Source organism: Meles meles, chromosome 12 (genome assembly GCF_922984935.1).
Source record: "Meles meles chromosome 12, mMelMel3.1 paternal haplotype, whole genome shotgun sequence".
In the NCBI taxonomy this organism is placed as follows: domain Eukaryota; kingdom Metazoa; phylum Chordata; class Mammalia; order Carnivora; family Mustelidae; genus Meles; species Meles meles.
Genome location: NC_060077.1, coordinates 76,241,259 through 76,262,213, shown reverse-complemented (window position 1 = coordinate 76,262,213; position 20,955 = coordinate 76,241,259). Strand labels below are relative to the sequence as shown.

Genomic DNA, 20,955 nt, shown 5'->3' with positions numbered 1-20,955 from the left:
TATTACCAAACCCAATTGATATGCTGTATCTTCATTTAAAGATCCTAACAAGATCCTATTAGCCATTTTTGATGCCTTCATCATCCTGCTGGCAGATAGTGAATTTCTAATCAGCTGAAATCCATAAGCCACACGCATCTCAACTACCCTTGTGTGCATTGTGTTGTACTGTTACAAAACTTCACGTTATGCCTTTGTGGGTTTTTGTGGGGTTTTTTTGTTTTGTTGGTTTTTTTTTTGTTGTTGTTTTTCTATACCTGTGAATTTCATCCTGCAGCTTCGGTCTGTTTCCCGACGAAAGCTCTTCTTTAGGTCCTCATTCGCTCACATACTCTGCCAACAATACTCTGCTGTCGTTGGTAGTTCCAATGGGAGCCATTATTGCCCTTAGCAAAGCCAGGAATAAAAATGTTAACTAGGGGAGGACACAGAGCAGAAGGCCTGAGGTTCAAGGCTACAGACAATCTCTCAATGCTTACATCGTCCTCATCCTTTGGGTTTAATATTTCAGCCAGTTACGTTCAACTAATTTTACTCTCCCACTGTCCGCCTTCTCTCATTTTTTTCCTTAGCATTATCACAAGACAACAGACACGTGGCATTCCCATGAATGAGGAAGTGAGGTTTGTCCACAAAGACTTGTTCTTGGTGGAACCAGACTGAGTTTGAGAGGTCATTGCCTCTCTTTTAAAGCACTTCGAAACTATCTTTTAAATAGCCTGTTATAGAATTTCACTCAAGATCTTAGTCATCTCCGCCATCTTTCCATAGCTACTATATAGAAACCAATGTAGGTTTCTCTCTTTGATTAAGCAATTTGCCTATCTATAGTGTTTCACCATCTATCCTAATCTCCACAATTACATTTCTGAGAGCAGACTAGCAAAATCAACTGACTCAACTTTTTAAAAAAATCTATATCAATAGTGTACTTTATTTTAAGAAAACTTAAGGAAAAAAAAGAGGGAAAAGAACTTGAAGCAATTCTTTTTATTTTTAAAACCTTTTCCTAGCCTTTGGAGATAGTCTTGACATCCAACATATATAAGCTTAAGGTGGACAATTTGAGGATTTAGTGTATGTGTATATTGCCAAATGATCACCACGGTAAAATTAGTGGACACCTCTATCCTCTCACATAATTACCTTTTTTTGTGTGCCTGGTGATAACTTTTTTTAAGATCTACTCTTAACAACTTCCAAATATATACTAGAGTATTGTTAATTACAGGCTTCTTGTTGTACATTCGATCCCAGAGTCTATTCACTTTAGAGCTTCAAGTTTGTACCCTTTGACCAATGTCTTCCCATTTCCCCCAGCTACCACTATTCTACTCTCTTATTTCTTTAAGTTCTTTTTTTTTTAAGATTCTACGTATCACATATGAGAACATACAGTATTTGTCTTTTTCTGTCCGACTTAAAGAAGTTCTCTCTCTTTTTTTTTTTTTAAGATTTTATTTATTTTTTGACAGACAGAAATCACAAGTAGGCAGAGAGGCAGATAGAGGCGGGGGGGTGGGGGAAGCAGGTTTTCTGCTGAGCAGAGAGCTGGATGTGGGCCTCAATCCCAGGACCCTGAGATCATGACCTGAGCCGAAGGCAGAGGCTTTAACCCACTGAGCCACCCAGGCGCCCAAGAAGTTCTCTTAACTGTGAATTAGGTACAGCAGCTTCAGAAACCTGGAGCTCCCCATCTGACATTTCTGCATTCACTCAAATGAAAGTCAAGAGGCTATAAATACAACCATAGCAGTGGGACCACTTGTGCTCCATTGATAGCCCCTGAGACAAGGGGTTAGGATCTGTTGTGTGGCCAGATCCCACAGCAGTGGGTCCAAACTAGGTAGATCCCTTCTTCCCGCCCCCCCACCCCACCAATACCTATTTTGCCCAAAACAGGTCCTGTGACCTGGAAACAAGATAGTCTCTGTTGGACTGTCAAACCCAAAAGACTCCCTTTCTCCACTTCTAGGACAAAATAAGCCTAGTTCCCCAAACTGTTTTTCCCTAAAATATGTGTTTAACACCCTGGTGTCATGAACTTTATTTTATTATTTTTTTTAAGGTGGGGAGTATATCCTTTTTAAGATTTTTATTTATTTATTTGACAGAGAGAAAGATCACAAGTAGGCAGAAAGGCAGGCGGGGGAGGGGGGGTAGGGGGTAAAGCAGGCTCCCTGCCGAGCAGAGAGCCGGACGCAGGCCTCGATCCCAGGACCCTAGGATCATGACCTGAGCCAAAGGCAGAGGCTTTAACCCGCTGAGACACCCAGGTGCCCCATGAACTTTAAATGAATAAAAACAATAACTGGTTATTTTCCCCACTTTCATAATATAAAAGCATATTTAAAAGACACTCTTTGGCCTCATCGTATTTTTATGATGCCTTTCTTTTTAAATAATAGAGGAAAAAGCAGGTAGATGCTTTGAATAGTATAGTCACTGTCATATTTTTAAATCGAACTCTTACTGGGGACAAGGACACAATGCTGAACTGTCCATAGTTTAGAAAAGGCACAACCCTTGCATTTTAAAAAGGTGGTATTATCCTTGTTTTCTCAAGAAAGCAGATTTTCGGGGAGGAAAGATAATATTGTATATATTAGCAACTACGCAGATGTTCATTCCCTCGTTCTGTGTCTTCTGTGCTTCAGATCCTTTGGGGGTTATGAAATGTGCACAAGAGTCTCTGATCCTATAGGCCTTTGACTCAGCGAGGGGGGCGATAACACAAGTATGTGCCTGACTCTAATGCAAGGTGGAATGATGAAGTGACCTAAGAAACAATTCAGAGAAGGACGACCATGGTCCAGCCTTAGGAGACCTAAGGTTTCCTAAGAAAACCTTCCTGCAAAAGGTGTCATGGAGCTCATATTAGCATCTGTGTAGGATCTCAGCAGTTAGGGACGAGCTAGAAAGGGCATTGCAGAGCTATCAAATAAAGTGATTAAAAACAGATGCAGAAAATGAAGGATCTCATATGCCCAAATCTGATGATGATACAGGGCCATGCAGCACCAGCCGGGCAGCCTTAGGTGGAAAGCCCCTCCTCAGAGCACAGCAGCTCCAACAATTGGCTCGAATATTTCACATGAGAGTCCACAGGAAGAGCGAGTTTTCATGTATATTTTTTACATCCAAATTAAATTAACTCATGGAATTTTCCACCCTTAGGAATTAAAGTAGCAGCTCATGAAGTAATTCAGTTATGTCATTCATACCAAAACAGAAAATTCTGGAGCAACTTGGCACTGTTTAAAAGCCGAGACTAGGCCTTGGCCATTTTATATTTTTTCAGAATCTGTGGTCGTTGTGTTATTTTAACTTTTATTGTGGCTGTAAATTTTTCAAATCAAAAGTATCTTAATTGCTTAGAAAATAGAAGTGTAAAATGGGCTCAAAATAAGAAGAGGTTTTAGGCAAAGCAGCTTTAAGAGGGAAAACCTAAAAAAAATAAAATAAAATTCTAAAAAGCTTGAACGTCGCATTTCTGAAACACGAGGATTCTACCTAATTGGCTGACATTCACAGTTGTACATAATTATAGCTTCCTCTGCATCCATAAATCATCTTACAACTACGAAGTTGAGTTTAACCAAAAGATCTCTCCAGTATTAGGTCAGTGACATCTTCTGGGTAGCACTGTCCTGATACAATAACCACGTTCATTTCCAGGCAGTTCATTGGACACACCATCAAAAACCAGGGTATCGAGTTTCCACATTTTAATTTCACGTTTGCCTTCTCCCCGGCTCCTGCACACGGACGGGTCTCGTTTGGAGCCGAAAGTGTGTGAAAGTTATGGGGGAATGGTAGTCTCTGGGTAATGTTTCTGTGAGCTGCCCAAATTCTTCCCCCTGTAGTCTAGATGGGAAACAGCTGGTTTTTGTTTAAAAAGCTGTTTTGCGAAGTGTCTGAATCTTGAGGTGTAGAACTGAGGTCACCAGTAAAAGCAGGTGCTCGAGAACAAGTGAGAATGACTCTGGGGGCCAGCCGGCCTGTGACCTTCTGCAGGGTACTTCCTAGCACAGGAGAAGTGTCGACCTTGTCCCCTCTGTTTAGCACACAAACAGATAGAAGGAAGTAATCGCATTAGCAGTGCTATTAGGAATTGAGTATGTTTGAACGTAGCCAGCCCTTGAGTGAATAATTAGCTCAGTCTGAAAGAAACCAAAATGGTGATTTCCCTCGCAAAGCTTCAAACGCAAAGGTCCAAGATTCTGGCTTCCTTTAGATGCTGTAAGTGCGTGAATTTCCTCTTTAAATACACCCACAGTGAAAGAACTACCATTTCCAGTAAGTGGTACCATAACGGAGGATGTCCTGCAACTCCATGGACACAATCTAAGGGTGAAAAGAAACCTGAAATGGCAAGACCAGTACCAGGGCAGTTTTGAAAAAGGCAAAGAAACAAACATGTGGAATCACTAAAGGCCAGTGCACGTCAGATATCCACCAGTCTGAAGATGAAAGGAAACAACCCCCTCCCCTGGGAGCTGGAGGTTATTAGCAGCTGTTTATCCAGTCGGGAATAGAGATTAACATTGTAACTTTTTTTTTTAAGAACTAGAGGAGAATTTGTTTGGGAAGTTGGCTCTTCATATCAAGTCACAGTGCATTGCCAAAAAAAACTTCCTTTCTCAGAACTCATGTACGAGAGTTGAGCAATGTTATGATTCTCTGAGAATCTCCGGATTACCAAAAGTCTATCTCCATTAAATGGAACAGAAAAGGATAGAGAAGTGGATGGATGTCTGCCATCCACACATTCCCTTGAACCCTCTCGATGTGAAAAAGGCTGCTTACCGTTTCTGCAGCCTGCCTCTGACGTGGGGGGCGCTCTTCCTACCCCCACGCTCCCCACTGCCCCTTACTGCCCCCCAGCTCAATCTTTACCACTCTGAGGCGTACCCAAATGGATTTTGTACGTGCTTACTCCTTGTAAAATGCCTTTTCGTGACACATTGGGGAAGCTATTCAGTACCGTGTGGAGCTTCAGTCTCAAAAAAACAAACAGCATAGTTGGATATTGGTATTTTCCCCCCCTGATTTAATGCTACTCTTAATGTCATTTTCTTTTATTAAATCCTTTCTTTTGCTTTTGATCTTATTTATAGCAGAGCCACTGGTCATATGGAAACTATTATTGTATAGCTGGGAGATGAAAGACTTCAGTGCAGTTAAATACAAGTGAATCATTTGGGTCAATAATACACACACACAGTGAGGTACCATTTGTGTCTGAAATGCCCTGTGTTGTTCACTTTGTAGTAGAGCCGGTGAGGTTTATAATGGGCTTTACAAAAATCTGCCTTTTGTCCAAAATATGTAGTCTGACAACAAGAAAACATGTTAATATGCAGCCCTTAGCTGCGTCTTCATATAGCTGTAATATCAAAATAATGCCACTTCTTGATGTAAAAATAGAAACTTTGATTTAAAGTTGAGATGTTACCTCATCAATATTAAGTGTCCATTTTTAAAAAAAAATTAAGTAATTTGTATCAAAAATCTTCCCATCCTTCAGAGCCTATCTGAAATGCCGCCTCCTTGAAGAAGTCCCTGGTTTCTCAGTTTGGAACATTATCACCCATCCTTTAATCCCCCGCACAACCTGGTTCTCCCTCATGACATTCACTTTCTTTTGTCTTAAATGGCTCCACCATTAAGATATAGGAACCTGTAAGTGATAGATGTGTCTATCGTTTATCCTTTCTCCTACAAATACCTAAATCGTGCCTTGCACATAGCACACATCTTAGAGGCATTTGTGGAATTAAACAAAATGTTCGTTTTTTGATAGAAACGTGCAAAACGTATAGTTGACAATGTCAAAAGGTTTTCGATTTCAGAAACAGTCTCACAGGTTTGTGCCACTCGTGTCGTCACTGACTATTTACAAAGCACCCAATTGCACGTTATAATATATAATATTACGTGCTACAGTGACCTGTACACCCAGTCCTTGCCCTTGGGATGCTTCCATCTCAAGTCAAGAATGCGCTTCATGCATGGCAGAAAAACAGAAGCATTGAAGTGTATGTCCTGCCCTATCGAGCACTGTCCTTGCATGGATATTCACGGGGCGGGGCGGGGGGGGCTCCGCAATGAACAGTCAGGGGAGAGCCCTGTCCGGGCCCAGCAATGATGAGAGTGTTGGAGACCCAAACAGCCGACAAGGAGTGCGAGACGGGGATCTGTGGGACTAACAAAAGAGAAGTGGTTGGTGAGTTGTGCAGAGGAAACCAGCTCTGGGAGGCAGAACAGGGAGGGCTTGGCTCAAGAGCCTTGCCGATAATGGGAGCGAATGCAGCACAAGGGGAACCATGAGTGGGTAACCGAAGCTGGAGATGCAGGAACTTGGAAACAGGAGGGAACTGGAACGGTCCTCCGGTGTCCAGGTGAAGGACACAGGTGCACAAGGTATCGATCTTGGACTTGATCCACAGAACGATGAGAAGCTGTGCTGGAACCTTGACATGCAAGGGTTATGGGCAAAGAGTAAAGCATTCAGAAGGGGGATATTTAGAAGGTGATGGGGAGGGAATGTTTCATTAGGCTTGTTACTCTTCCACTTCCTTTCCAAATATTTTACAATAAGCCTGTGTTACTTGGATGATAAGAAAGGCATTAAAAAAGAAAGACCAGTTAGGTACAGCTAAATCCCTAGGGGTTGACTTCCTTGGCTGGCTGCAGATCAACTTGCGTGGAATCCAGCCTCATGGTTGTGCACAAGCTCACAGGTGTATTTGTACGCTGGGATCGGAACTCCCAAGCACACATCAGGTGTACAATCGGCTTTTCCTTCAGGCCAAACAAAAGAAGCTATGTACCAGTCAGCACACAATTTCACCATCATCTCTGTGCTGGATAGACTTGGTTCACTAGGCATGGGTTAAGTTTAGTTCCCTACAAACTACTTAGTAACCTGCTACCTGGGGCTGGAAGGCATGATAGGGGCTCCACGAACCACCTGCTGAGTTTCTCACTCGGAGGACCACATCCAGTTATGGTTTCCACTGTAGGAAAGTCATGTAGAGACTTGAGGGCGGAGGGTGGAGATACAGAGGAGAGAAATGAAACAGGTCTGATAGATGGAACGTACGAGGTAAGAGAAAAAAAAAAGATGAACTGAAATCAGATAACACCTATTTGCATCTCTTGAAGTAAATCACAGAATCATTCATTTTAACCATGTTGGTGGACATTCCTGGGAGTTTCGGCCTAGCTGATCACGTGACAGGTCAGACCTGCCAAGTCAGGGTCATTTACATCATGTTTAAGCCCTCTTGAAAATTATTTTATCATCTGGGGAATAAAAATTAAAGAAACCTCCCTAGAATTGCCCAATGAGGAATTACCTTAAATTTCAGGCAAAGCGTAAGCAAAGCTGTGAGATTTCTGGGGCAAGAAACAGGTGTCCTCTGGAGTGAGGGAGACTTTCCCTAATAAGCATCTCCCAAGAATCAAAATCCAAACAAAAGAATTGCATCCGGTTCTGACTTCAGTGAAGAGTCCTTTAAATGTTTAATCACAGGAGTTTTTAAAAAGTCGTCTGATAAGTTTTTCAACGGAGAAATATGGAAGTGATATTTGTGGTTGAAGGGCGTCCCAGATGTTAGGGCTTTCTCGCACAAAGGAGTTGGTTATTAGAGGCAGGTCTCGTTTTCCACCGCATCTCAGTGCCCCCGGGAATGTTTCCCCGCAGAATGCGTCCGCTGCTGCCATTCGTGAACTTCCGTGAGCCATCTGTGAGCCATTAAAGCCTGCATGGCCGCTTCCTACCTCTTTAAAAGATGCACTTTTGGACTAAACGGTGTTTTGCACATTTGGGAAAATAAGTTTGCTTTCCTCTAATATGAGGGAGATCTGGAGAGATCATTGAGACAAATCTAGCGCTCTCCAGCTGTCATGTATGATTGATATTTCGTGGGGAGATGACCGTTCAGACATCCACATTGCTTTCTGTGTCAGTGGGTGTCTAATGACAATTAAAGCCCATCAACTTTTCTTTCGTGTTTGTGGAAGAGAAAGAGAAGAGAGAAAAGTAAATGTTACCAGGCCTCTTTTTTCCTTTGTCCCATTTCCTTATTTTGTTTCTTCTTTCTAAAAAACACCTATGTCAAAAGGAAACATTTGACCCAGATACCATTAATAACAGACTTTTCTTTTGCTGTACCAAAAAGTTCCTGGTAGCCTGTCAAGTTTTTTTTATCAATGTTGCTTGGTCCAGAAATTGATGACAAGTTTCCCGAAGTTCCTGTCCTACACTCTTTTAGAAGGATTATGGTAGAAGAGAAGGAACGGAGGTCTGAAAGCCGGCTTTGAAGCAGTTATCTCTGGAGATAACATTAACAAGGATTGAATAACTGCCAAATGAAATTTAATACATTTTCCCATCCATGAAATAGGCCTCTTAAATACAACAGAATAATTACTTTCACAATACTCCCTGGAAACAAAGAGAGCAGAAACACTGAATGTCTTTTTTGTTTGTGGTGTTTGTTGTGAGCTCAAGGATCAGGATAAGGATATTTACCAGGACGCTACGCACATCCCCACATTACAACAGCCTTGCCAACAGCCACCTAATTTGAGGCTGCATGCCTTTTAAATCTGTTTATGTTGGAGGAGTTGTGGCAAATATTAAATTTTATAATTTAGGTAGACATCTTGGCCTTGGCCATCGGTGATGAGCTGTGGTAGTTTTTCCCCTGTGATGGAGAAAAAGAAAACGGTTTTCATATCCATATCTATACACACACACATAGATGTACATGTATACACACTTTCGGAAACAAAAGCTCCAGGAAGTAAACTCCCTTTGTCCTTAACTCTGCTCCCATAAACACACATTAGGCTTGTTACTAATGTGTAACATTAGTTACACACACATGCACACACACATCCCAAATCAAATCGTTGGGTGCTGTTATAAGTTTTCTGAGCTCAAATCCTGTTTTACTTTTCTTACTAGACATTTGCCAAGTCACTTAACTATCTCCAACCTTAGCTTTCTTCTCTGTAAAATGGAGAGTTTGGCCCATCAGGGCTCCAAGTTTCACAAGCCCTTTTAGTCTCTATTCTGTGACTGGAAAGTGCTTCTAATTAATATATCAATTCTTCTCTTGGAAAGTAAGGTTCTTTAAAATTATATGGTGCTTCTGTGATTCAAAAGAAGTAATATACTTCTTAAAGATATTTAATTATTCCCAATGACAAATTAACACGGAAGAATTTAAATAGCTGTGTCAGGGTTTGACTGCGCCTTGACCTGAGATGCTGGATGGCTTAGATATTTACACCCAAGAGCCATGATTTGGGGGCAGGCTATCTGGGCAGAAGGGGCAGCCATGCTCGGACCACATGAGCTCACCTCTTCTTTTGTAGCTCATTGAACCAGTTCATGGGGACACCTGGCCCTAACGTGGCCCATTCAAAGGGATGGCCCATGGGTGCTTCAAAATGAGGAGCTCGCCATCAGATGATCTGGGCGTTCTGAACTCAGGAATACTAAGACAGGGAGTTAGCAGCAGTTAGTATGGAAGCTGAAAGAATGTACTAAGAGATGCATGAAGGGAGCGTCCGGGTGGCAGCCAGGAGGCGGCAGAAGCCAGAGAGATAGAGGTGCCAGCATGGATACAAGAGGGGCTGGAATGGCCCATGAAAGGCAAGGAGTGGCCTTAAGTCCAAAGAGCTCTCTGGGTCCAAAACCCAAATTACAGAAATCATGATGAATGTCCTTTCCCTTGAGAGACTTACTGTTAAAACTGCCACACTAAATTAATCAGTGCCCCAAACTGCCTCAGAGGATCACTGTAAGCTCCATGAGGTCATCCAAGTTATTCACCGTCCTCTCCCTGGCACCTCCTGGAGCGACAAGCACGAAACTGTGTTAGTAACTCTTGGGTCAATCAATGAACACTTGTGGAATCATTTTGAGATTTTAGTTTTGTCTTTTACATTCAGCATAATTATATCTAAAACCATATTGTATGTAACTAAGAAGACCATTCTTAAAGATTGCCAAAAACAAATGACAATCAGTATTGATAAAATTAACTGCTACTTTAGGCTGGCTTTTAACTTTATTGCTTACCTAGATGAAAATGTTATCCAAATAGGGCTTTAATGAAGCATAGATTTTTCTAAAAATAGGAGCCGTCCTTAGAACTGATTTGTAGGTTGAAGGAATCTACTTTTTTCTTATTATATTATTACATATTTATTATTTGGAAGATGGATGAGCCCTGGCCCTTGTATATACACATGGCTCCTCCTTCTGTTTCAGAGGGATTCTGGTGATGGAGTGGGCTAGCCATCCACTATCTTTCTTTCCTTGTCTCTTATGTGACCAGAAATGCTGTTTCTGAAAGAGAAGTAAATGGGGTTAGGACAAGCTGCCTGTGGCCAAGAAAACAAACAAAGCAAGGTTAATTCTTCAGAATACGATTCCACAGCCCCAGTCAATAACTGATCCTGAGGAATCAGGCTCAGTACCACATGGATTTGGACCCATCATCATTCATTCTTTTGACCTGGAAAGTACATAGTTTAAAAGGGAGGCCTTAAAACACCAAGAGCAGGGGCACTTGGGTGACTCAGTCAGTTAAGTGCCTGACTCTTGGATTCTGGCTCAGGTCATAATCTCAAGGTCAAGAGATAGAACAGGCATGCATGCTCTTTCTTTCTCTTTCTAAAAAAAAAAAAAAAAGAGTAACTTCATTCCCAACTTCCTTTATAGAAAATGATTAGGTATATTTGAGATGAGCTAAGGTGATCTATAGAAAATAGATAAAGTTAGGTGTAGTATGTATGGCTAAAATCCAAACAAATATAGTTGGAACAAATATATTTTATAATTGTCAAACATACTTATAATATCAGTTAAGATTTTACTCTCATTGTGCAAGAGGATTTAGAATCAAATGCATGTGTACAAAATAGAGACAGGGAGTGCAAAGATGATCATGAATGAAGGCAGTTTGTGTTCTGAAGGTGTTTGAACTGCATAGACTCTTGTTTTTATGTCGTATGCAGGTATTTTCAGATAGTTTCACACAACAGTATCTACAATTACTGTGTACCTATTATATAATAGTTGCTTTGCATATTACCTCCCTTTGCAATAAACATGGGACTCATTCTCTATCACCTGGCGTTATTTTCCCATTTGGGATTTGAATACCTTGTCCATGGTTACACAGCTAACAAAGAAGCCAGTTACAGTTAAAAATCTAGATATTGTTGGCTCTCATTATTTTATTCTTTTTACTCAGTCTTTCGTAGTAGTTGAGGCAGAGAAAGTATAAAGATAATCATTGTGGGCTCTTTTTCCTCTTGTAAAAACTAATCTGAATGTGATCTAGAAGGAAAGAAAGAAGTGCAGGATTAATATATGAATGTATTTCAAGTGAAAAGCAAAATAGTAACCTTAAATTACATCATGGATGCTTACAAGGAAAGCTTGAGTGTTTTAAGAGAATGATTTTAACATAAAAGGGATTTACATCTTTGCTAGACTCAAACCTGTGGTTACCTTCAGTGATTCCAATTCACGGTCATCTTCTATGGAAATTTAAGAGATCAAACCCATTGGGAATACCAATAAATACGAATCAGCACTATGGCAATTATTTGTGTTAACATTGATTGACAAACTCAAAGAGCTACCCATTTGATCAAGCCCTGAAAATTCATCCTTACAAGTTGACACCTTAGATTGAAAGGATAATCATCGATCGAATGAGTCTTCTAAATGCACAAATATAAAAATGGCAAATCAAAACCTGAATGGAAAATAGCTATCACTCTTTGGTTTGGAACGAATATAAAAACAGACCAAGAGCGAGTGAGAAATGGTTGGGGGCATCCGGTGGGCCTGACCTGCCTGGAAGTGATCTGGCGTCAGTTACCAGAGGAGACCGCAGTGGCCTGGTGGGGGCGTTGCCTAGACAAAGGGGGCTTGCACTTGTTCCGTGAAACTCCAGAAGTTGAGACTAGAATCAGTGGGTGGAACGTACAAGGAGGCCAACATGTGATTAAAATGGAGTGGGCTGCTTTAGGAGGTAATCATGGTCCCCTTACATCTGTAGCACCCACATAGAAGCGAAATAGCCACCATTCAGAGTGTTCTGGGAAGGGACGCAGGCACACAGGTGGCAGACAGGCCTGGACTCTTAGCCACAGCATTCATTTATACTCCCCGAGGCTCACGAATTTTTAAATCCTTTATATTCTTGGTATATTTTGAACCTGAGCAATTAGTATGATTTACGTGATCCCTCCCCTTCCCCCCGAGTTATTTCCTTCTGTGCTGTTTTGGATTATATAATGGTGATACTTTATACTAGGTTGCCTTTAGATAGAATGTGCTTCCTTCGGTTCTGTGAATTTCATTGTTGTCGGTTCAGATTCTTATTGTTGTTGCGTTCTTTGGAAACACTCTTTTAAAACATTTGGCAGCAAAAAGAGGGAAGATTCTGCTTCGTAGGGTTTTTGTTTTGGGATTGGAAAAAAAAATTAGCTTTCTGATTCGTAACAGTAGAAATTCATGGATACATATTTTTAGTGTCAGACCCCCTGTCCTGCATCCATGTTCACCCAACAATAGGCTCGGAGAATAACTCCTTGGAAATGTAAAACGAAAATGTCAGCTGGTCATGTTCCTCTTGGTTTGCAAATGCTTAATGGTGTTGCTTTAAGGCGTTAAGCTATAAAGTCCGTGATGGCTGTCTCACTGTTACTAGTGTAACTTCTTGGACCCCAGAGTGGGTAGTAGTAGTTAATGAAAAGCTCAGCAGTAATTCTTCCAGACCAAGTCATCCTGCTGTATTCTGTAATTTTATTCATGGAAACCTAAAGAGTGTTTACAGTACGGTGTCTTTCTAGGATCAGAATAGTGGGAGGAAAAAAAATGGAAAAATGTCCAAACATCTTTGCATGGCAATGATGGTATTACTGGTGTGTTTAATAAAACCTTTATTGGTACATTTTCCGGTGTGGTGGCATTGGCAGAAACGGTCCCCCTTTGGATTTGGAACTCAGCAGCTGATGAAATGCAGCAAACATTAATTTGGAATGGGCTGCCAGTTTTGGAAAGCCAGGTGACATTTTATTATATTTGTACCGAGCAGGGGCTGTGTCCCATACTGCTGTAGCTTCCGCTGTCAGAGGCTTAGCTGGCATTATGGAAAAAAAAAAATGGCAGGCCTGAGAATCTTATCCCCTGAAATGAAAGTCGAATGCCAAATTGAAATTCCTGTAGGATTTCCGATAGCAATGGGGGAATTGAGAAGCCCACAATTAAGCATATGGGCATTAAGATAATTGTCAGATCTGTTGGCGGACATGATAGAAGACAGATGGGTACGAATCAGTGCGCTCCACTGCAGCACCCTGGGAGACAATTTGACGTTTTACCTGCCTGAGCTACTCTGCCATATTTGTCACTGGATGTACAGCACGGCATCTTACCGAGTGGAAAGTGTTTTGCTGGGTCCTGTAGGTGCAAGTGTGGTCCTTCAGCGCCCTCTAGTGAAAGGCATTTGGGAGTCTCGTTTTTCCGAGGCCCGTCTTCCTTCCGCAGGTCCTTGCTGCCCTCCCTCTGGTTCCCGCTAAACTCTACGGTTCCTCTCACCCTTTCAGGTTGGGGCCCATCGTGAAGACGGTGTGGCCCTGAGAGGCAGCCATTCTCTTGTGCCAAACCAGGTTCCAGTTCCGCAGCTTCCTGTCCAGTCTGCAACTTCCCCTGATTTGAACCCACCCCAGGACCCTTACAGAGGTAGGTCGGCCTCCGAAGGCTCTCTGCCCTCGCTTAGACAATAGCATCTGCGGTGTCCATCCCAGGCGTCCTTGGCATTCGTCCCTCAGGAAGCGCTGGCAAAAAACCAAGAATCAAATTTGGTACAAAAATGGTAAGCAAATGGGAAAGTAGTTAGAACGTCGCCGGCTAATTGTGTTTCTTCAGGAACTGTTTTGCTCAAACATCCTCTGAAATCCTGGTCCTCTCTCAGCAGGGAATGAGACAACAGCCTGATGAGAGGAAATTTTATTTTAGCTATTTCCACATTTTCCTCATTCAGGTCCTCTAATGTGGTTAGTTGTAGCCTGAACATGATATTTCCAAATGAATAGGAAGGAAGGAAATTGTTTTTGTCATTTAAGATCGAAGGAAATATAGGTACGTTTCAAAACTGAAACTTGGTGGAATGATTTTCACTCTTTTCATCTCACCCCCCACAACGATTGCCTCAAATCCCAGGTGCCAGGCAGCTTTTCATGACCCTGGGGAGTGACATCGCAGGGGCCAGACCTGGGTCCCCTGCTCCCTGGGCTACCATCTGGCCTGGGGACTTGCAGACCCTTAAATAACATTCTCTTATTGCCCTGCCCCCATGTTTGGAATAAAGATGATAACCCTGCCATGGGGATAGGCAGTAGCTTTTTTTCACCTGCTAAACATTGTACAAATCTGAGTATTAATTATATATGTGGAGAAAGAGACGATCACCACTTCTTAAACTTAGCGTACATAGGCATGACCTGAGGATCTTGTTAAATGCAGATTTCGATTCAGGAGGTCTGAAATTCTGCATCTCTGAAGAGCTCCGGTGATAAGGTTGCTTCTGGACCACAGACCAAATTTTGAGGGCCTATGAATAGAGGAGAATACCCAATAAACATGCTTCTACCTTAGAAATAAGTGGATACACGAGGGTCACGTTGTAAAATCTACTGTGATCTTGAAAGTTGAAATGTACTGTGATCTTGAAAGTTGAAATGCATTGTGATCTTGAAAGTTGAGCAGTGGTTAAAGCTAGAAATTTCTTCAGCGAGCAGCTAACTGCTTTCCATATGTACCATTTTTAAATGCTGATTACTCCTCGAGGATAAGAGAAGCCTAATTTCAGAATATCATTAGGGTATCTATTGAAGCCTTGACTGTACATATTTAGCGTACTCCCTGGGAATTATATTTTAAGGACATTTTTCTATTAAATCATTGCATATGGAAGAAACTCAATATAATAGCTGATATTTACTTGGGTTCTTAATCAGAACATTGAGGTGTGTGATTTTCATGATTATGATTTTCATTGCAATTAAGTTGATGTTTTGTAGACAGTGAAATTACCATCTACTCCAAAAGATTGCAAAATAGAATTTAACCTCAGAGCTAATGCAGAGAGAACTTGCTTCCACAGGTGCATTTTTGAAACTTCACCAGATAGCATGGGAAAAAAAAAAAAAAAAAAAAAAAAAAAACCACGGCAGGAGGATCACCGTTCAGCAGCTGAAGGGTATAGCCACAGCTCCACAATCCACAGAGCGTGTGCTGGTGCCTCAGGTCTTCCGTGGAAGCGTCACCTGGTCTCTCTCTCTCTCTCTCTCTCTCCTTTTTCCTGCAGGCATGCCACCAGGATTGCAGGGCCAGAGCGTCTCCTCCGGCAGCTCTGAGATCAAATCCGACGACGAGGGCGATGAGAACCTGCAGGACACGAAGTCTTCCGAGGACAAGAAGTTAGATGACGACAAGAAGGATATCAAATCGATTACTAGGTCAAGATCTAGGTAACAGTATATGATACTGTCGCTTCATTTAATTCCTTTATTGGACTTTGATGAAGTGAACAGAACAGGAAGAAACTATTCAGTTTTTTCCTGGCAGGTAAATCTACAGCTGAAAAGAAATTTCAAGGCTTGCTCTAGAGGTGCTAAAGTATCATTTAAGATACCGGCCCTCTAGTGAAGCCTAAAATGTCTTTGCACTTACGAATTTGGACCTCGTGCTCATTGCACGCAGTGCAGACAATTTGTAACTGATTCAAGTGCAAACGGTTGAATTTTTTTAAAAAAACAATGCCTATTCTGCGAATTTGGTCAGAAATGATCTTTCCAAAATATTTCTAAAAAGAGATCTTAGCCATGTTGAAAATGCAACTGAGGGATATGCAACTATGACTTTTTTCTTCTCTCGAACGTGAGAAAACACTGATTTCCCAGCTCTATCTTAAGCATGTTGGTATATAATAATAATGATGATGATGATAATACCTAAGTTGCTCACTTTTTTCTCCCAGATACTCCTTTCTACAGAAAATACAACTGCAGGAAAATAGCTTCTGGTTGGTTTTCTTAAATAATCCGATATTTTTCAATTAGAATCTGTTTCCTGGAATGTAAATCCTAATCTGATGATCAGATGGGTTTGGAACACCATGACACCCAGGTTCTTTGCCTCAGTTCCGTTGGTTGTTTTTATTTGTAAGTTAAATCAATCGTGCGGTGACTGCACATCCCCTTTTAAAAGCTATTGTTCTCAGGGATAGATCTAATGTCCTTTAGGAATTAAGAACATGCCACTTGGGATGAATTTTCTTATCCAAAAGTCCTAAAAGCTCCCTACCCCTCCCCTCCCACCATCACCTCTATCAGTCCACTCGGTTCTTAGTAATTTAACTAGTGGCCTCGACTTATGCATATAGATTCTATATGACTTATGCATATAGATTTCAGTACATTTTAACTTGCTGTTAAGAACCCGCTTCTTTTAAAAGGTTACGTTCGTGGCATTTGCTTATGTCTCTAAGCCTGTAATGTAAGGCAACACTAGGCAGTTTTCTTTGCATAACCAATCTATTTCATACTTATGAGAGAATAACCAACTCTAATTAGTTATTAGCCTGAATACCTTTGGAAAACAAGTTCCCACTTTCCAAGGCAATGTTGTGAAAGTCGTGGCAACCTGTTCAGTGTTTAAAAATGTTGCCCAGATTTTAGCTTCAGGATGGGCCCAGCAGAGATTTGGCTCTGTTTTTTTTTTTTTTTTTTTTTTATGTCTTACATCCTATTTGTGTAGCGGGATGTGGATGCGAATTCACGGTAGCCGTGGCTGCCTCGCCATCAGCAGAAGTCATGGGTGAGGAGGAGGAGGAGGTTTCGGCAGAAGAAGTGAGAAGGACCAGATGGCATAGGAAGGACCTTTTCCCACTGGTTTGGGGCAGTTGTGTGTCCACCAGCAGTCCTCTGTGGTGGGTGGTCCCATCTGGAAGGGAGTCTAACCTACAGGGAGATGAGCCAAGTCTTAAAGCATCTTCCTTTGGTGTCTTCCTCTTCCCCTCCCGTACAAGTGTTCTTGGCTTACGTACTTCATGGGTCTTGGCAACACGTGCTTGCAACCCAAGGATACCACTCCCATTTTTCACTGACTGGAGCTTCTCGGCTGTAATTGGTCCTTAGCGCAATTTGGAAGCTACCCAGAGATTCTCCAAAGTGGAGGATTCAGATCCATACATGTTAAGCCAACGTTCATTAAGTGTGCATTGAATTGACTAGATAACTTACCCCACGTCTTCCTGATCTGAAGTGTTGTGATTAACATCTCTCTTCTGGGCACATTTCAGATTCATGGAATTTTCAAGGGGACCTTAACTTCCATGGTCCTTTAGATCAGTGCTTGAACTTCTAGATTAACATCCTTACAGATGGTCCCCTCCATATCGTTTGATGTAATGAGGAAGCTGTTACTTTTCAGTGAAGTTTCCTTCATTTTATGTATCTCTTATGTGTATCTCTTTATACCCAAAAAGCTTCTTGCTCATGTTAACTCAGTCTATACCACTCAGAGTTCTCTGTTTTGTTCTGCCTTCTGAGACAACACATCTCCCATGCCTCTTTTTTTTATATGATCACCCATGAAATATTTGAAGCCCTGATATCATGAAACCTTCATACAACATCCTTTCCAGATGGCCCATCATCCTGTTTGCCCTCCATTCAAAAGTTCCTAATCTGTGAACTTGACACCCAGAAACAGAAGTAATCTTGCCTTTCCAGATTCTACTGGCTCCAACCATGCCTTTGCTATGAATCATGTAATATTTTGGTTCTCATGATCAGAGATTAGCTTTTGGACTTCATTTTTGACTCACAATGAGATCATGGTCATTTATAACTAGTAGGTGCTTGGTATTTTGTTTTGTTTTCTCTGTGTAGTGGATGTTCACTCAGGTTTTCCCCGCTTGTTTTGAGGATGACAAACATCCGCGATATGAAAAGGCAAGGAGATCATGATGTTTTTAAACTTTTTTTTTTTTAAACTGCATGGAGAAAATGACTCAGATACGTTAAGTGGATTGGCCACGCCTTCAAAGCTCGTTAATGGTGAAACGTGGACAAAAGGCTAAGTTGGCCGTGACCTGCTTTGCACAGTGTAGCCTCACTGATCAGAGCTGTGTTTGCCCTTTGGCCCCTGCATCAGCGGGGGCGCACTCGGGGCCCTAACTTTAACCTCTCCTGTTCTGTTTGGGTTGAATGTCTGGGAGAAACTGAATGTCTTGCGTGTGGATTGTCAGCACCGTTTTAGCAGTCCCAAGTTCAAGTGGATGTAAACTCTTGCTACGGGCGACAGCTGGAAACGGACACGTTCCCTGGAAACTCTGGAAGAAAACAACACTAATGTAGACACCTTCTTTTCCCCCACACCATTAGAAAATGTCGCATCCCTTCTGTCCCACAGCAATAATGACGACGAGGACCTGACCCCCGAGCAGAAGGCCGAGCGCGAGAAGGAGCGGAGGATGGCGAACAACGCCCGCGAGCGCCTGCGCGTCCGCGACATCAACGAGGCTTTCAAGGAGCTCGGCCGCATGGTGCAGCTCCACCTCAAGAGCGACAAGCCCCAGACCAAGCTCCTGATCCTGCACCAAGCCGTGGCCGTCATCCTCAGCCTGGAGCAGCAAGTCCGAGGTCAGTACCAGCTCGCCGCCTCCCGGTGGAAGCGGCCGCAGTGGGTGGGGTTGGGCTTGCCAGGCTCCAGCATCCTTCAGGGCAGCCGGGTCAAGGGCAGGTCACGTCTGAATCTGGGAGGCGGCTGCCCTTGCTTCTGTAGTTAAGTCGCAGGATTCTCTTTCAAGTAAGACGTTGGGACGCTGCCATGTGCATTCTCAGTCGTCGGACTAGTGCTAGTGACTGACCCCTCAGATCACCGCGTGCCCTTCCTAGCTCTTCCTTTCGCCCTGTCCTGTAGAGACTCGGAGAGGGGGTCAGCAGGTGCGCAGAAGGGTGCCGTCCTGCCCTCTGCCAGACGCCGTGGTGCTAACCAAATGCTCTGCTTCCATCTTTCACAGAAAGGAATCTGAACCCGAAAGCCGCGTGTCTGAAAAGAAGGGAGGAGGAGAAGGTGTCCTCGGAGCCTCCCCCGCTCTCCTTGGCGGGCCCGCACCCTGGAATGGGAGATGCGTCAAACCACATGGGACAGATGTAAAAGGGCAAGTGTGTTCTCAGCCATTTCAGGAACCCTTTCCCCGGTCATTCCCTCTTCGCCAAGGCGTCACTCAGGAAAGTCAGCTTTCCCCCAAATGAACAGATTTTCTTTTCTTTCCCTTGGGGGGAAAAAAAGTTTTAAAAATAAAACGTTTACTTCTGTGATAAGCGTATGAATTAATTCTCCTCTCTTTTTCCCTTCTCAGGTCCAAGCTGCCACATTGCTTCATTAATACAAGAGACCACTTCCTTAACAGCTGTATTATCTTAAACCCACATAAACACTTCTCCTTAACCCCCTTTTTTGTAATATAAGACAAGTCTGAGTAGTTATGAATCGCAGACGCAAGAGGTTTCAGCATTCCCAATTATCAAAAAACCGAAAAACACACAAAAAAAAAAAGAAAGAAAAAAGTGCAACTTGAGGGGCGACCCTCTAACATATCATTCAGAATGTGCAAAGCGGCGTGTGCAGGCCGAGGCGCAGCCCAGAGACTGAATGGCAATCTTTCCACACTGTGGAGCAATGCATTTGTGCCTAAACTTCTTTTGGAAAAAAAAAAAATATAATTAATTTGTAAGTCTGAAAAAAATATTTAATTTAAAAAATTGTAAACTTGCAATAATGAAAAAGTGTACTTCTGAAGAAAACTACATGAACGTTTTTGTTGGTATTCAAGTCAGCTAGTGTTTATAATTACTGGATATTGAATAAGGGAAGCTCGGCTGCCCTAGTAACAAAACCAGCAAACGTCCTGATGACAACGAAGTGATGACATTAGCCATTCCTTAGGGTAGGAGGAACAGATGGATCTTATAGACCTATGACAAATATATATATAAATATATATATAAATATATATTAAAAATTTAGTGACTATGGTAAGCTTTTGTTCATTTGTTTCAGACTTTTTTCTCCTGTAAAAAAATAGTACTGATTAACTTTTTTAAAAGAAAGATTTTACTGTAAATACGGATTTTTTTTCTTTCTTTTTTGTTTTTTGTTTTTTCTTTTTTGTTTTTTTCTTTTTGGGGGGGGCGGGGGGGTCTTATTTCTGTCCCTTTCCCTGGTTTGTCATCGTAACCTGCAGTGCCAACTCTGCTTCCGGAGGGGCAGTGCAGGATCAAATGCTGACCCTGATGTTGCTTTTCATTCATAAATAAGTAGAAAGTTGTTTCTCCAGTCTTTTGGGAACACAGGACTTAAAAGTCACATCATGTGTAGATATTACAAGCAGCATTACCAAGACATGGCAAAAAGAGTTTGTCTGAACGTAATGTTGCGTTTGTGACCCTATTCTGGGATTTTCAGAGGTACAAGGTTAGAATGCTACAATGTTACCACTGTGCCTTCCAATGTTTATATCATCGGAAACATAACATAATCAAAGTGGCTGTGATTTAACAAAATGATTCAAGTGTTACCTACATGTGTAGCCGAAGTAGTGTGCAGTGAGGCGTTTCTGAATACATGGTCAGATTTTTGGAAAAAAACAAAAACAAAAAAAACAAAGTTCAAAAACCATCAAATGAGAAAATTGCAAGTAGTGTGACAGAGCTGATTGATTTTGTTGCTTTCTTGATTTTTTGTTTTCAAAATGGGTTTACTAAGATGTAGATGACTTAACTGCCTCCTCCTTCGTCTGAAAAATGCCAATATTCAATCATCATGCAGCATTATAACAA

At 42.0% G+C, this 20,955-nt stretch overlaps 1 protein-coding gene across 21 annotated transcripts in view; it reads left to right on the top strand.

Moving 5' to 3' along the window:
- TCF4 (transcription factor 4) overlaps positions 1-20,220 on the top strand; it is a 349,439-nt gene extending 329,219 nt beyond the window's left edge. For 17 of the 21 annotated variants that reach the window (XM_046024546.1, XM_046024539.1, XM_046024540.1 and 14 more), the window contains 5 exons: positions 13,651-13,786; positions 15,414-15,576; positions 18,524-18,753; positions 19,134-19,274; positions 19,476-20,220. In XM_046024546.1, the coding sequence (XP_045880502.1) occupies positions 13,651-13,786; positions 15,414-15,576; positions 18,524-18,753; positions 19,134-19,270 (666 nt within the window). In that variant the 3' untranslated portion in view covers positions 19,271-19,274; positions 19,476-20,220. The remainder of the gene's footprint in view (positions 1-13,650; positions 13,787-15,413; positions 15,577-18,523; positions 18,754-19,133; positions 19,275-19,475) is intronic. The other 4 variants (XM_046024544.1, XM_046024543.1, XM_046024559.1 and 1 more) reach the window with 1 other exon arrangement.
- Positions 20,221-20,955: the final 735 nt, after the last annotated feature.